The 17,046-nt window shown below is 56.5% G+C and overlaps 1 protein-coding gene across 1 annotated transcript in view; it reads left to right on the top strand.

Annotated features, from left to right (window-relative positions):
* ENPP7 (ectonucleotide pyrophosphatase/phosphodiesterase 7) overlaps positions 1-16,744 on the top strand; it is a gene marked incomplete at its 5' end in the record, with an annotated part of 42,038 nt that extends 25,294 nt beyond the window's left edge. The window contains 4 exons of the mRNA XM_082008295.1: positions 11,783-11,980; positions 13,868-14,013; positions 14,907-15,527; positions 16,140-16,744. Coding sequence (XP_081864421.1) covers positions 11,783-11,980; positions 13,868-14,013; positions 14,907-15,527; positions 16,140-16,625 — 1,451 coding nt within the window. The 3' untranslated portion in view covers positions 16,626-16,744. The remainder of the gene's footprint in view (positions 1-11,782; positions 11,981-13,867; positions 14,014-14,906; positions 15,528-16,139) is intronic.
* Positions 16,745-17,046: the final 302 nt, after the last annotated feature.

The following is a 17,046-nucleotide window of genomic DNA, read 5'->3' as shown; positions in this document are numbered from 1 at the left end:
TCCATGACAACAGTAATGGGGGGTTTGCTGGTTTGGGAGCGCTGGGGTGTGCAGGAATGTGCTTGTTAGGCACAGAGCAAGATCAGCCGCCCGGAGCAGGCAGTGATGCCCTGTGCACAGGTCTGTGCTGGCCCCACGCGCCGAGCCAGCGGGGGGGGAGCCCCGCTGCCCGCAGCCCCCACCCGTGCGTGGGGCCGCCCAGCCAGGGAGGCAGCAGGACTGACCCCGCGCAGCACAGGCTGGGGCTGCGTCCCCCTCCGGGGCAGCCCAAGGAGCCGCTGCCTGTCATCTCCCACTGCAGGACATGCTCCGTGCACCAAGGGAAGGGGACGGGGGAGCCTGGGGTGACAGGAGCCCCTGCCCAGAGGCAGGAATGCTGCCTGCGGTCATGGCAGGGCAGGAACGGGACAGGAACCAGACCCTGGTTCCAGTGGGTCTGGTTCCAGCAACAGCTCCAGGGACACGTGGCTGCTGCGGAGAAGCCGGGCTGGGTGCAGCATCCTGCACCGCTGCCCTAGGAGAGGGACTGAGGAACATCAGGGCAGAGGCGAACGCAGCTTGGCTAAAATGATCTCCTTTCCCATCCCCGGAGGAGCTTAGGCAAAAACTAAGCAGAAACCAGCAACCGGTTAGCAAGAGAGCACAAAATCCAGGCGATTACTGAAAAGCTTGGACATGGCTGTGAATCCCGTGGCTGCCAACAGCATCCCCAAGCTATTAAGAGAAAAATCAAGATGTGGACAGAATTAGATTGGCCATAGGTGAAAAATGGCTCAATTATTTCTAGTGCCAGAACCACAGAAGGACATTTCCCTCTGTTCTTGATCCACAACCTCCCACTAATTAGCAGACCTAGCAGAGAGAAAAATGCTCCAAGCTCCAGAAAGAGCAACAGCTAGAGACCCGATGCACCGCACGCACTGCACGGGCTGCGTAAGCTGGGCACAGAGCACCGTCCAGGCAAAATTACACTGGTCTGGTAGGGACCGGCCATGGGAGATGCTCAAGTTGATTTTTGCCCTCTGGGGAGGGCAGGCTGCCAGCCGCAGCCAGTCCTCCCGACAGCCGGGCTCTCAGTGACAGGGACTGTCCTGCCTCACAAGAGGGATGTCCTGCTCCGGCTGCTGTGCTCCTTTCCCTGCCCGGACCACGGCCCGGCGTCCTTGCCTGCGTGCATGCCGTGACACGGGGTGATAACAGCCTGCGGGAGCAGAGGGTTCGAAGGAAGCAGCAGGGAGCCCGCACGTCGGGATCAAGAAGCCCTGAGGCTGCAGAGGCACCGAGCGGGACGGCAGTGCGGGGCTGACCTGCGTGAGGGGACCCTCAGCAGGAGAACCCAGCCCAGTGCTCTTTAGGGACAGGCTGGAGGGCAGAGAGAACTACAGACACTAGCTCCCGAGCCTCTCCTCTCTCCTTCTATGCAGGGATCTTTTAAAACAGGCGATGCATAAAACTGGAAAAAAGTTACCAGGAGGCCCTACCCCCTCCCCGACAAAGTTCGGAACATGCTGTCATCAAGAAAAATGATGCTGGCAAGAGAGAAACCCGCTGGGGTTGTTGGCAATTTACCAGGCTCCAGCCCCAATGAGTGTTTATCAATAATTTCAGGATCTGCCTGTCACAGCCACTGACTGGGAGCGCAGGCAGGGAGAGCGCGGGCAGGGGGTGTCAGCACAGCCATGGGCAGGGGACGCACGATGAAAAGGGAAATCAATTAGCGGCTCCTCAGGAACAGGGATTTGCCGGCATTACAGGGAAAGGTCTGTTCTCTTGGCTCTGACAGGGAAACACTCAAACGGTTCTCAGTGACACAAAGGCATGTCCCAAGCTGGGGCTAGCTGACGCCATGGCCAGCTGAGCTCCGGGCAGGGATGGAGTGGTCACAGCAGGTTACTGCAGAAGAGGGAATGACAGAGCAGCAAGGGAATGACTGAGCTGCCCATAGCCTGGCCCTGGCTACACCCCCAGAGCCACTTCAGGCGTTGTCTTTGCTCCCCAGCTCCTCCCCACTGCCTGGGCAGTGCCGTGGGGCCGTACCCAGCCCATGTGTCCAACTCTTCCACCTTGGGAGAGGAAGGGGTGGCCAGGCTGGCTGCAGATCATGCCATGAGCCGCAGCCACCTGCCAGGCAGCCTCCTCTCACCACTCTACCTGGCCGTCAACAGCAGAGCACTCCTTGTACCTGGCCTTGCATCTGCATCACCACATTTAATTGCTGCTAATGTATCCATCTTCCATGAATTTGCCTAATTGCTTTCTGAACTAGGGGCTGTGGGTCCCTGAACCACCTTGCAGTGCCAAGCTTCACAGTGTAATTAAGCACTGCATGAAAAAAAAGAACACCTTTTCTTCATTTATGTTTTAAACCCATTGCCTGATTGTTTCATTTGATACCCCCTATTTATGAGAAATAATGAATATCCATTTCCTATTACTCACCTTTACACCACTCCTGAATTTATAGAACTCTATCATATATCACCTCTATTGTCTCCCTCCTAAGCAAGAGAGTCCTAATTTATTAGTCTCTTCTCACACAGAAGCTGTTCTGTGCCTTTGATCAGCCTTGTCATCCTTTCCTTTACCTTTTGTAGCTCAACTACCTCCTTCTTGTGATTGGGCAACCAAAACCGCACACAGCATTTGCACTGCGACACAGCATATTATACCTTGGCATAATGCTGCTGCCTGTTTTGTTTTCAGTCTCTTTCCTAATAACTACTAACAAACAATTTGCCTTATTTGACTGACACTGGGCACTGAGATGACATTTTCATAGCACTACCCCCAGCGACTGCAAGGTCTCTTTTCCCGAGTAGGAAATATTGAATTAAAGGCCAGCTTCGTGTTTTTGCAGTTAAGGATGTGTTCTCATCTGTATTACTTGGACTCTGCAACATTCATCTGCCATTTTGCCACCCAGCCACTCACACTGTGAGATTCTCCCTCACCCCTGCCTGATCAGCTTTAGATTTAAACCATTCCAGCTATTACTGATAACCACCAGCAAATGAGGTTGGTGCAGGCAGATAGGATATTCAACTCACAGCTCCCTAGCCCAGCTCTCTTGGGTAGGGGACACAAGTTCAGGTGCACCCCTATGTCCTCCTCCCAGCACATTTTATTTGACTACTTCTTTCTTTATAGGCAGTGAGACCCCAGAGGCTCAAATCACGAGGATGATGATGACACAGGTATAAGGGACCGGGTCCTTTTATGTTTTTTTCCTTACTGCAGTGGTGTTCTCTTTGTGGCTTTTTCCTACCTTTTGCGGTTTTCCCTCCCCCCGAGTTGACTTTACACCTCACCAGAGAGAAGAAAAAGCCCACGCACCCCGTCATGGTGGGACGCAGGGACGGCTGCTGGGGCGGCCGCTCCGCCTGCCCCCCGCGACCTCCTCTCCTTCGTGGGGGGCCGAAGGGAAATTACGCCTCTGGGCACACATTGATAGAATGGGGCGAATCAATGGGGAGTAGCGGCGGGAGCGCGCGGCAGCCTCGGGCGCCGCCGCCGTCAGCACCACGGACAGCGCCGGGCGCCGCCAGGCCCACGGGCGGGCAGGACGCGCCCCACGCCCCGCCCACCCCACAGCCGGGAGCCAGACCCCCACGTGGGCACGGCACACCCCACAGCCGGGAGCCAGACCCCCACGTGGGCACGGCACACCCCACAGCCGGGAGCCAGACCCCCACGGCAGGCCCCACGCCCAGGGAGCAGACCCCAGTGCCTGGGCACGGTGCACCTCACACTGGGTATCCATCCCACGCACAGGTGTCTACTCCCGAGGAAAGCACCGGCCCTTTCTGGCATTCTCAAGCTCCTGAAATATGTTATCCTGTTCTTTCAGAGCTGCTGAGGACTGCCCAGCCCGCTGCCTGCAGCCCCTCCACGTCCCCGTGCCCCAGGCTGGCCTCCCAGGGACCAGCCATTTAGCTGCTGTAAGGAATTTTGTTCCGAGCAGTTGGCCCGGCATCAGGGAGTGCTCAGTCCTGCACTCCCTCTGCTAAGCTTCAGATGTCCCTTCTGAAAGGAACATTTCTTAATTAATATTAATACTCTGCATCATGTCAGATCTTCTCACGTCTTTAAGCTCCCTCCCTAAGCACCTTCCCTGCCTGTCCCTCTTCCAGCAGCAAGGTGGTTGCGCAGGCTGGGCCTGCGCTTCTGGGTGTTCCTGAGCCACGGTCCTGGTGTAGCTGCAATGGATTGGTGACACCGTTATATTTATGGGTATTTCAAGAGAAAGAAAAAGGCTATTGGGTGTTCATATGTTCTCGTTGTATTATTTAAGAGAAGCCATTTGAGAGCACAGGAGAAGCAGTGTCTGCTCCCAAAAGGAGGAAAAATAATGGAGAAGAATATTTGCAAAAAGCTCAGTTAAGTAAATATTTTATGCCCAATAATGTTATGGCTTTTGAATGATGCATGCAAGAGAGTTGAAAGGAGGTGAGGCACAGAGCAAGGCAACATACAGTGCATGCTGAGCATGAAGGTGTTTGTGGGAGGAGGAAGAAGAGAACACAGTGCCCTGGCTGATGCCTCTCGCCCCGGCTGGGTGGCTGCTGGCAGGTCAGCACAGCAGGGCTGTTCCCATTTCTGGATTAACACCACTGTTTTGCTGCAGAAAAGTTAAAGTGAACCTTACAGGGAGATGGTTCTGCCCCAAGTGGGTGATACCAGGCGACGCACTGGCCCATTTCCTACCCTTCCCTTGGTACCAGCCCCAGGGAGTAACCGCAAGACACCTGCATCCCTCTGACCAAGCCTGCATCAGGCAGGAGCCCTCATGCTCTCAAGAGGCTCTATGCAGTCTGTAAGACACACCCAGAACATTCCTTGTAAGAGCTGCACCCTAGACAGCCAAGGTACCCCAGAAAGGCAGTACAACCACTCCAGAAAGTCAGGGCAGCCCTGCGTGTGGTGGGCTCTGGCAAGGTGGTGGGATGCTGCAGCAAGCAGCAGGGAGGGAGGCACTACCAGCTTGGCAAGGAGTTTAGTGCAAGGTCCCCGGCAGCTCTGTGGGGGCATCAGCAAGATGCAGCAGGAGCCGTGCAGAGGCAGGGTACAGGACAGGTTGTCCCAGGAGGCTCACAGCCCTCTCAAAGCATTGGAAGCTGCGGCTGCCTCCTTACTTTGCTTGGGAGAAAAATCAGACCTGCAAGGAGGGCATGGGAGCAAGGATCAAGGGGCAAAGAACTGGAAGACAGAAGACAGAGGGATTGCTGTGGCCCAGGAAGAAAAGGCAGACAGAAAAGCAGAAGGAAGGCCAGTCAGGCAGAGGGAGAGGGCTGGGATGGTGACCGAAGGGAGGAGAGCAGGGCCGGCACAGAGGAGGGACGTTTCTCTGGCCAGAGGAATTCTCCTCCTGGCAGACAGAAGCACAGGGTGAGCATCTGGCACAAGGTAAGCACAGAAAGGAGCAAAATACCATTAAGTGTAACAAGAAATGTACTTAATCAATGAGCTCTGCAGCTGAGGATCAATGGGAGGCAGACACAGGCATTAGCTAAGAAAGCTGAGAAAGAGCCCGGGGCTCTGATGGAGCGGTCGATGCCGGGTTTAACTGAGCAGCAGAGGAAGGGTCCCAGGTGGAGAGCAGAGCCAGGCTGCAGCCATGAGACAAGGCTGACCCTGCTCCGCTCCTCAGGGCTCAGACCCCCAACAGGGAGCAGAAAGAGGAGCCCAGGCCATGGCCTGCTGAAAAGCCTAGTGCTGAGCCCCAGGCAGCACCATGGACTCCGGACCAGACAAGAGTATGCAGCAACAGTGATAAGGCGGGGGTGGGGAATGGGACCACTGCTGGCAGGGAAGAGAAGGGACTCGACCCCCTCATCATCAGCCAGGGACATCACTCAGCTGTGGCGAGCAAGAGGCAGAGTTTTATCCATGGGCCTTTCTCCTTTGGACCAAAGACTGCAGTGAACTTCAGGTGTTGGTCCTTGCTGTGGGACCCAGCCCAGAAGGGTGCAGGGGGCCATGGGCATTCTGGGGAGATCACCCGGAGCAGAAGAGACATGCAAAAGCCTCACTGGCACCCACACTGCCTGGCTGACAGCTGCCTCCGCAGAGAAGAGCCGGCTGCAGAGCAGTTTTCCTCACTGCTCTCGTCCCTTTGCCTCTCTCCTCACCTTGAGCACTGTGCTGGATTGCTCCCCAAGGGCTGCCACATGGAAGAAGTGCAAACTAAATGGCAAATAGGTCACCCTCCCAGGAAGGTGTTGCACCAGCCCCAGGTAAACAGAGCTGCTGCTGAGTCAGGGCTTGCCCAGGCCCCAACCTTGAGAGATGACCTCATGCCCCCCTCAACCCAGCACGCTTGGAGCCCGTCCGGGTGGTGCCGGCACTCGGCTGAGTCACCACACATGGGGCTTCCTCAGGAGAGAGTCTTGATTTTCAACCCATGAGCAAATTCAGCACTCGGGAAGGCAGACAGCCCCAGCAGCGAGTGGGCACAACCTCTGGGTCTCGCTGACAGCATTGCAGCTGACTCAGCCCTGGCGCCGAGACCCTGCCATGCTCCTGCCCTGGCTCCGTCGAACACCCAGCTCCTCGAGCCAGCCCAACCCCAGCGCTGAACTCCAGCTCTGTGCTCCCTTCCTGCTTCCTCCAAGGCTGTCGCCCTCCATCCTGAGCCCTGCTACTCCCGTGCCCACACTTGCGGAAACCTGGAGGCCAGTGCCTGACCAGACCCAGGCCAGCAGAGAGAAGCAGCACTCGGCTCCATGCAGGGGAGTTTTCAGGGACCGGGCACATAGCTAGTGATGTCTCAAGAGCTTTACGGCCCGGGGTTGCGCTTAAGGCAGAGCTTCTGTACACGCCTGTGAAGAGCGGGAGAAAAGCGGCTGTCCCCCGAGGTCACTCCCGGGTGGGGGGCTCCCTTCTCCCACCAGAGCTGAAATCACAGCTCTGACCCCAGGAGGCTGCTCCTGGCCCTCCTGGAGCGCAGGACACGTGCTCCATCCCTACACATCCCTGGATCCTGTCGCCGTGGGCTGTGCAAGAGGCGCTCCTGCCACTGTCCCCCTTCCCAGACCCTGCGGCCCGACGGGGACGGCTGGCCTGCTCAGGCCCGAGCACGGACCGCGGGCAGAGCTGACCCGCTCAGCCGCCTCCGCACGTCTCCCTCCCTCCCACAGCTTCCGCGGGAGCCGCCGCGGCCTCCCCCAGCGGGGGCGGGCGGCAAACGGCCCCTCCCGGCTGCGGACAGAAAATCGGGCAGACACCGGCCGGGGAGGCCCCCCCTCCCCACCCCTCCCCGCCCGCGCTCCCGGGCGGGGACCCCCGGCCGGGGCCCGCCCCGCTCCCCCACCGCGCTCCGCCGGCGGAACAGCGCCGCCTGGCGGCCGGGCCCGGCGCACGCCCGCGCCGCTGCGGGGGGCCCGGGAAGAGCCCCCCGGGCCCCACGGCGGGCGCGGAGAATGGTGCCGTGCGGGGAACCCCCGCAGCCACCGCCACGCTCTTTCAGCCCCCCGGGACGTGGGTCCAGCTCGGCGGTCAGAGCTGCGGTGACCGCAGACCACAGCTCCCGCAGCCCTGGGGCTCCCGGTGGTACCACAGCGTGAGACCCGGGCTCCTGCCTCCCGGTACCGCGGCCTGAGGAGCTCCCCTGCGGCAGCCACGGCCCCTTTTCCAGCCTCCTTGCGTCTCCCTCAGCCCTTACGAGCTGCTCGGCCCGAGCACCCTCCTCCCTGCTCCTGCCTGCGGTCAGGCCAAGCCCGGGGCTGCTCCTGGCTTTTGATTTCACGCACTCGCTGCTGCCCTGCTCCTGGCTTTCGTCACCTGCATCAGCGCTTTCTTCACCTGCGCCCCAGCTCCTCGGCCGTGCCTGGGGAAAGGCAGCTTGAACACCCACAGACAGCAGTGGCTCTCCCCGATGGCAGCGGGAGGGAGCAAAAGCAGGTCTCTGCTCTGCTCAGGCACAGCCTCCTCCCCAAGAGCTGCCCTCAGCTACACCCTCCAGCAAGCAGAACAGGGTCTGCTCCACACCCATCAACTCCACCCGCCTGTCCCAGGTGCATCCATTCCCCAGCACCTTCCTTCCCCAGCTCCATCCAACACTCGGCAGCTCCATGTTCTTCCCCTCACAGTCACTCCAGACCCACTCAGCTGCAGAGTTCCTCCTGGTTTTGCTCACCAGCACAGCATTACAACTTTAACCACAAGGTCCTGGCACTAGATATTTCAATGACACTAACGAGCTTAGCAAGCGTGTGCTGGGAGCCAAGAGGAGCACTGCAGACGTTTACCCTGTGTGCCTGAGCTGCACCAGACTGATGAAGGAGACAGGCTTAGTGTAAAGACCAAACCAGGGCATCTCCGGCTGCTTTGTCCAATTCTCTCCTCACTCTCCTGGCCACCTTCTCCCCTTTTCCCTTCCTTCACCCTCTCTCCAACAGGCTGCATATGCAATGCCTTAACCATCAGGATGGTGCAACTGATCTGCTCCAGGCAGAGCTGGAGCTACTCCAGCCAGGACAGCAAGGCAAGCAAAAGAAAAATACCTACTTGCTTTCCATCAGCTCATCCTCAGTGTTAGTGTCCAAGAGCACCATTTCCAGCCCGCAGCGACCCTGCCCTCCAACACCCCAGTAAGCGCTGGGAGGGGGCTCAGCTCAGCTGCAGCTCAGCCTTTCTCCCAGCAAAGCGGCCGCCTGCCCACCCAGAGACCCCGCACGCATCCTACCTCTTCCGCGGTGGCTCAGAATCGCGTCTCTGCCATCCTTCCACTTCCCAGCTCTTCCTCCCCCTGTGCTCAGGCAGAGCAGCACCAAAAGGGCTCTTAGGGGCGTGGAGGGTTTTTATAAAGTGTCCCCCAATCGCCCCCCCTCCAGCCAGCCAGTCTCACCTGTGGAGCCCTGCCCAGGCGTCGCCCAGCTCGTCAGCCCCATCGCCAGGCAGCAGCTCAGGCTGTGCTGGTAACGGATCCCCACGGAGCTGAGTGACCGCTCATGTGGGACAAAGCCTGGCATTCCTGACTGAAATTCAAGTGGCACCCCTGAGAAATTTGCAGTATGATTTTCCATTTAAAAATAAAAAATAAAGAAGGAAAACTGCCCGACCCCTGCCTGCCTGCCCAAACTGCTCCCCCCAGCACAGACCCCCGGCAGCTGCCCAGCACCGTCCATGTGCGTTTGCATGCCGCAGGGAAGCTGCGATTTTGCCCTGGGGGTGCTCAGCACGTTGCTTTTCACAAAAGCTGGAAACAGGCTGGGTGCCCGAGTGCCATGTTTCAGACAAACAGGGCAGTTCCACTGGCGGATGACTTCTCTGTGCTCCTGATTTCTGTTTTCTAGCCCCTTCACCGGTTTTCACTGAGTTCATTGGTACATAAGTGTGGGAACGACAGTCTTGGCCCCAATATGCCTTTGCAGGGACCATCTTCCTCAATTAGGCGTTGGGCTGATGACTTGCAACCGTCAGAGCACAGCTCGTTGCATGTTCTCATGATTGCTTCCAAATATGCCGAATCAGTGCCATCAGCAAGGGGCCTGTGATCCGGAGGGTGGTGGCCCCAGAGCAGCCACAGCCCCTCGGACACATCTGCTCGAAGGATAAGCGCCTGGGGTGCTGTTGGTGCAAGATCAACTGCATCAGCCCTTTAACTGGAGACCAACAGTGTCCCCAGGCAGGGTGGCCAAAGGTAATGTTCTTTATCTGTGCCTCATGCTCCTCAGATACCGAATATCAAAACGTGCCTCAAGACACTCCTGTTATTAAACATTCCTCCGAGATTAGAGCAGTGCTTCCTTGGCTCTAGACTCTTCCCTCCCAGCAGAGCTGATGAACAGGATAACTTATCGAGACCTTCCCTTGAGCTGTTGGCAATGGCACAGGGACTTACTGACCCACCTCAGAACAACATGCTGAATATTTAGGACTTTCCCTGAGCTTGGTAAGCGATAACATCTTTATCATATGAGCCCTTTAAACCCTCAGTGCCTGCCAGGTCCCTCTGTCCTCACTGAAAGGACAATATCAGACCCAGGGCAGCAAATGCTGACAATAAAATAGTTCCTTGAGTGAACCGCAATGCCAAGGCTGGCACAGCAGTTGCCTGGCCAGCAGCTGCTCTCCCGGTGCTCTCACCCCTCCGGACACAGGGCAGCTACTGGAACAGACAGACGGGACCCCAGCAGAACGACCGCTCTGCTCCAGCCTGGCCAAACCCAGGGTACACAGATACCCCAGTCACACCAGCAGCCTCCGGCTTCGCAGTGTCCAGCAAAGAGCTCTGGCTCCCAGCAGGTCGCACGCCTCCTCCCGCAGCAGGCTCTGAGCCCCGCTCCTGGCAGAGGGGTTTCCCCTCGGGCTGCCGTCAGACCAACACCCACCACGGGCCCTCAGGAGGGGTTGGCCTGGGGCTCAGAGCAGGCTCCATCCCACCGCAGCTTGGGCTTGTGTCCCCTGCCCGCAAATGAAGCGCCCAAGGCTGCGCTCCTGGCTTGTGTCGGCTGTGAGCTCCCTGCGGGGACCGCTTGAGCCTCTCGCCATGTCCTTGCACGATTATCCCATGTCACACCCGGGAAACACAAGCACAGGGGAAGAGACAACTGAGACATCGATGCAGCCTGAGGAATCGGTCCATATGGAATACTCGGGGACGCTCAGGTCTACAAAGAGACTGCCATGGGTCAGGAAGGATGAGCCATGGCAGGCGCGTGAGACTTAGCTGCCCAGCTCACCCTTGGGGGAGAAATGCCGAGGAATGACCCCAGGCAGGGCTGGGGAAACCGGCGGAGACGGCTCTGTTGGCGAGGGAGGGGGATGGCTGGGCAATTAGGAAGCAAAGCACCAAGGCATAAATCCAGAACCTGAGCAGGCAGAGGGAGATCAGCAAAGACACGAAGGTTGAGTTCAGACCCTGGGGAACCAAGTCAACCTCCGTTACATAAGTCTACAAAAGCCTTAAACTCAGTTTTGCTGAGAAATGAATTGTCAGCAATGATTAAACCCCAGAGAAGTCATAAAACCAGCAGATATTGATAAAATGGGATGCTGATATGACAAATCTCAGCAGTGCACGAGCGGATGAGGGTCACACGTGGCGAGCAGCAGAGCCTGAGCAGCGGGAGCGGGGCTGATGGGACACAGAGGCTTCAGAGGCAGGCTCACCCTCTGGAGCATCACTGGGGGCTGCTGGCATGGCCAGGATCCAGGAAAGAGCCTCCTTCCCCAGCACGTAGCTCCACAAAGCCACACTTGAGGACCTTGGGTAAATCCAGGCTCCTTTCAGAGCCTCTGAGCACCCCTCTTGAGGTGGACGAGCAGCCCTGGGAGGGGGCAGAGCTGCCTTTTGAGGCTGAACTGCTGACCGAAGAGCAGGGCACCAAAAGCCAAAAGTGTGGAAAGGAGACAGCAGTGGGCTGCGGGGAACCAGCACGGGGTGAAGGATGGTGGCTGGGGCACAGGACGGTGGGGAGGCGGTGGTTTCGCACGTGCTGCCTGCCTAAGGCAGCCTCCTGCCACGTGAGCAATTCTTCCTATTTGTGTGTACTAAAATAGCACCCGACGCCACTGATGGAGAAGGCAGATTTGGTGTTAGACCCAGAAGGAAATATAAGCTAATCTGCTTCATCTAGACAAAAAACAGAGGGGCTCATTCTGATATGAAGTGCTGGCTGAAGTCATGCACCTGATCAGCAACTGCAAGATTAGATAAGAACTGAACTTAGTCCCATCCCGCATGTATTAATGTGAGCTCTCTGGATGTCTGGGCTATTCCAGTTCAAGGGCATGAAGATGTTCACTTCACTGGGGTTCCTATTTGCTGCACTCTCTTTAGCAAGATGCATCCCCGTGCAGCAGGTATCTGGCCGCAGCAAAGTCCTCCTGGTGTCCTTTGATGGCTTTCGGTGGAACTACGACCAGGACGTGGACACCCCCAACCTTGACGCTATGGCTGCAGAGGGGGTGAAGGCACGGTACATGACTCCTGCCTTTATCACCATCACCAGCCCGTGCCACTTCACGCTGCTGACTGGTGAGTCCCCACCGGCACGAGCCAGACAGAGCAGCACAGGGTGCAGGCTGGGGACGGGCGAATTTAAAGCTTATGCATCAGTGAAGGACACTGAGTCAGGCAGCAATCCAGCCTCAGCAGCATGCTGAGCTTTAGGATAGCTGTAGTTTGGAAATACAGTGACAGATGAGGCAATAGTTGCAGAAAGTGATAGAACTGAACCTGTATTTATCAAAGGTAAATAGCACCAGATGTCGTAGGAATTATGCAGCCGCCACCTAGACCCTGGTAGGAATTATGGGGAGGGGACCCCAGCAGGGCTCTTCCCTAAGTTCCGCTTTAATAACAGATCAGATCAACTCTTTTGTATATATTCATTTCTCATGCGTGCGACCTGCAGCTCGAGCTGGGTGGCTCTCCGTTGTTACCGCATGTATAGTCTCTATAGGTCGTCTGATTTCCCGATGGCACTTCTGCTCATCCAACCCTGTTTGCAGAGTCTGGGGTCTTCTCTTCTCCCGGTTCGCTCTGGCAGCCTCCAGGCACCCTTTTTGTCTGTGTCTTGAGACGTTTCCTTCTCTTTTGTTACAGGATAGCCTGTAGTTAAAGTTTCTTTATACCTCCCTATCTACCAGGGTCACAAAACAAAGATTAAAGTACAGTTCACATGGCCTAAGACTTCATTTACTTTATTTACTACTGTTAAGCTCTGGTGCAAATTAGTGCCTCACTACAGTGTCTCCCCTTTGTTTTTATTAGCATACCTGCATTATTTATATTATAGGTGCCAAATATTAATAGCCTCTAATCTGTGTACGTATTTGAGCACAACACAACATCGCAAACACACAAATATAATTACAAAGGCACGAGCAAAATAGTATTCCGTACAATATTCTCCTAATCTAGATTCGCCAGTCAGCAAGTGACAAGGCAAGAGCTGCAAAGAGGGATAGAACTGAACCTGTATTAATCAAAGGTAAACAGCACCAGACCAACCCGATAGCCTCCTTTGATAAGATAAATGATTCTTTTAGACAAGGGAATGCACTAAAAATTTAATCTTTCTGGACTTCGGGAATGTATTTGATACAGCGCCACACGGGAAATCATTAGTTAAGATGGAGAAGATGAAGATTAGTACAAAGTCTCTAACGTGGGGAAGTAACGGGCTACAGGGAAGAGGACGGCAGGTGATGCTGAGAGGAGATTGTCAGGCTGGAGGGAGAGCAACAGGGGAATTCCTGGAGAAGCGATTTTGGAGCCAATCTTATTTAAGATTTTCATTAATAACCTGGCATAAAAGAGTGGAACATGCTAATGAAATCTGCTGATGAGAAAAGGCAGGGAGGCATTGTCAATACGAGGGAGGAAGGGGATATCGTGCAGAAGTAACTGTGCAGTCTTCAGGACCAGAATAATAAAACCAGCATGAAATGTAATAGTACAAAGTGCAAGCCCTTCATTTCTAATGGGAATTTCTGCTGCATGCTGACCTCACCAGTTGTGAACAACAGAGAAAGCGAAACACCAAAGCAATTAGTTAAATGCAGGATAACGGTGAACCCCGCCTGCGCCGAGAAGGGCGGGAGCACTTGCAGGTGGCACCGGCACCTCCAGGGACGAGGGTCCCCCGGCTCGGGGTCCGGGTGACATCCGCCTGGGATCAGCCCACCCGCGTGAGGAGCAGGCATCCCCCCGGACTCTCTTTCCCTGCCCTAGGAACGCCACTTTGCACGAGGCAGGGGAGGAAGGAGGCAAAGCGGAGGCAGAGGGAGAGCTGGGAGGGCGTACGAGAGGCAGAAGCTCCTCACTGACCCGGAGCTTGCCTGTTGCCCGGCACAGGGGCGAGACCCCCCCTCCAGCCGCAGCCTGGCTCACCCCCGCCTCTTCCATCTCTCCTGGCAGGGAGGTACCTGGAGAACCACGGGGTGATTCACAACATGTGCTTCAACACCAGCACGGGTCAGAAGCTGCCCTACCACAGCACGCAAGCCGTGGACAGCTGGTGGGACAACGGCAGCCTGCCCATCTGGATCACCGCTCAGAGACAGGCGAGTGCGGCAGCCTCCTCTCACGCACAGACCCTGCACAGACGGATCCTGCCTGCAATCGCGTAGCGAAAGCTACAGGCAAGCCACGATCTCTAGTGGCCATGAGCTAACATCCTCACTGCAAACGACAGGCTAATTAGACCAGCAAGAAAATGAAATCCCCAGACACTGGCAGGAATAATTATGATCATTCTATTAAAAATAGCAAAAAATAATAGATGCATTTCAGCCTTATTAAGACATTAATAAAACAGGTTACCCTTTTCCTCTTTGAAGGAACCTCAGCCGGCTCCTTCGGGAACATCAGGAGCCCAGGGGTTTCACACACTCCAAGGCACAAACCTTGTTTTTTCCGCAGCCTCACCCAGAACCATTGGGTGGCAGCGTCAGGGGCTGCTCCCCTCTTCACCGGTACTGCAGCAAGGCTTTCCTAGACCCCAGTAGGCTTTGAACCTGGCTTTGGGACAGGACCTGAGACCTGGCCCAAGACATGTACTTTTGCCTGTATTTACCTGCCAAATTAGCCCCATTGACACCAGGGTGAGTGCTTATATGATTGGAGTAAAACACACCTTAATGTCTTGACGGTCAAGAGACAGAGGGTCTGTGCAAGGGTCTGTGCAGGTCTGTGACTGTGCAATGGGTCACTGCTTCCAGAGTTATAACTAGTGTTACTAACGCAGTGAGAAAACCAGTATGCAGGCGGTTCTGGGAAGAGCAGTGCTTTCAATTAATCACTTTTAATTGGCAATGAGCAAGAAAACCTCATTAGAGGCAGAGGTAGACATTAAGGGGCTGAATGAACTAACCGCATTAGTAGGTGGTTGCAGTGACAGATGGAGAGATGCTGCAGGGCAAGTTCAGGTGAGTTTATGCAATGTCTCCACTAACAGGGTTTAAAGACAGGCTCTATCTATTTCCCCGGAGGAAGAGCAAAATATCAAGGGGAAGAAGTGAACATGAAGTTGGTGGAGCCCTTCCTTTTCAACTACAGCAACGAAACCCACTGGAGAGAGAACATTGACACCGTCATGGAATGGTTCACGGTGAACAGCCTCGACTTCATCGCCCTCTACTTCGGTGAGCCAGACTCAGCAGGACACAAGTACGGCCCGGAATCCATGCAGAGGAAAAACATGATCAAGCAGGTAGACAGAACCATCGGTTACCTGAGGCAGCGCATCCGGGAAAGTGGCCTGGAATCAAGCCTCAACCTCATCATCACGTCTGACCACGGCATGGAGACTGTCATAAAGACCAACGAGATTCACATCCAGACAGTACAGAACTTCACATTCAAAGATATCCAGTTCGAACTCTTAGATTATGGACCAAATGGACTACTGGTACCAAAAGAAGGAAAATTAGAGCATGTGTATTCAGTCCTGAAAAATGCCCACCCAAACTTACACGTGTACAAGAAAGCAGACTTTCCGAGGAGATTCCATTACGCCAACCACCCCCGGATCACCCCGCTGCTGTTGTACAGCGATCCAGGATACGTGATCCATGGGGTAAGATATATGCACAGACATATCTTACTGTCTTTCGGGGCTCTGCCTCTCTCCTCCTTTCCTTCTCATAGCACCCCGGTACCTACCCAGCTTTACACCTTCTTGTTGATTAGCCTCTTTACAAACAGGTGGAAATTCCGGCTCTTTGTGTAATGACCTTCTCTGCTGTTCAGAAAATAAAAGGTCCAGAAGTCTTGGAGCAGGACTTGCATGGGCACAGAATATCGGTTGCAGGATCCTCTCCTAGCCGGGCATTAAGGGAAGGCCCAAAGTCAAGGCCAGCAGCCAGCTTCCCATTGTGAAGCTCCCCAGTAAAACAAAATGCAGATGTGCTTACATTTAGGGAGGGAACTTGCAAGACGCAAGTGCTTGAGACCTGTGTCTGGGCAGCACCCTCCACCTTCTGCAAAGTTTAACATTATTAGATCAACTTCAAAAACCCAGAGAAACTAAAGTGTTGAACCCTGCGGCCGCAGAACATGGCATGCGAGAGCCCCGTGCAGGAGAGGTGGGGACAGCCAGCAGTGCTGCTGCGTCGGCGCCTGCCGCCTCCCGGGGCCACGCTTTGAGGGGCTGTTGGGTTTGGGCACTCACAGCCTCTCCCCCGCTCAGAGATACAAGGTCCAGTTCAACAAAGGGGAGCACGGTTTTGACAACGAGGCCATAAACATGAAGACCATCTTCCGCGCCGTGGGACCGGCCTTCAAGCAGGGGCTGGTGGTCGAGCCCTTCGAGAGCGTCAATGTCTACGCCCTCCTCTGCGAGCTGCTGGGCATCACCCCCGAGCCCCACGACGGCTCCCTGGAGGCCATGAAGCCCATGCTCCGTGAGTGCGGGGCACCGGCCGCGTGGGTGCGGGACAGCGGCCGCGCGGGTGCGGGGCACCGGCCGCGCTCCGCCGGGCTGCGGGCACCGGGATTCCCGCGGGAACAGCGACATCTGGCGGCCGCCGCCCGCGCCCCCTCCGCCGCGCTCCCGGCGGCTGCAGCGCACCGGCCCCGGGCCCCCCGCCGCCGTGCCCCCCCGCAGCGCGCAGCCCCCGGGCCGCGCAGAGCGCGGGGGCAGCAAAGCGTCGGGGAGGGCAGGGCGGGCGGCTGAGCCCGGGTCCCCGCACAAGCTCCCTCTGCCGCAGCCGGCCCGGGGCCGGGGCTGCCGCTCGCCCGCGCGGCGCGCGGGCCCGGCCTGGCGCTGAGCTCCTCCTCTGGCATTGCAGGTTCAAGTGCTCCTCTGCCTCCTGCCAAGAAGCTGGCGCTGGGGATTGCTCTCGTTCTGGGATGCTGGGGAGGAATACACTAACCCCCCGGCAGAGGTAACTGACTCTGAGGACACCCCGAAATCCCCCTGGAAGTGCTCTTCTCCAGACAGGCACGTGCCCCGGTTGCTCTTGGTCCCTCTCTGGGTTTTGTCCGTCCGTGCTGCACGTTGCCCACCAGCCGCTCCCCACGGGGCACAGCAGGCCCTTCGCACCTCAGGCAGAGGGACTCCGAATTTTTACTGCCCGGGTCGGCACTGGCACCAC

This window comes from Phaethon aethereus, assembly GCF_964289735.1.
Source record: "Phaethon aethereus genome assembly, chromosome: 18".
In the NCBI taxonomy this organism is placed as follows: Eukaryota; Metazoa; Chordata; class Aves; order Phaethontiformes; family Phaethontidae; genus Phaethon; species Phaethon aethereus.
Note: the sequence above shows the minus strand (reverse complement) of the source record. Positions and strands in the feature narration are given on the sequence as shown.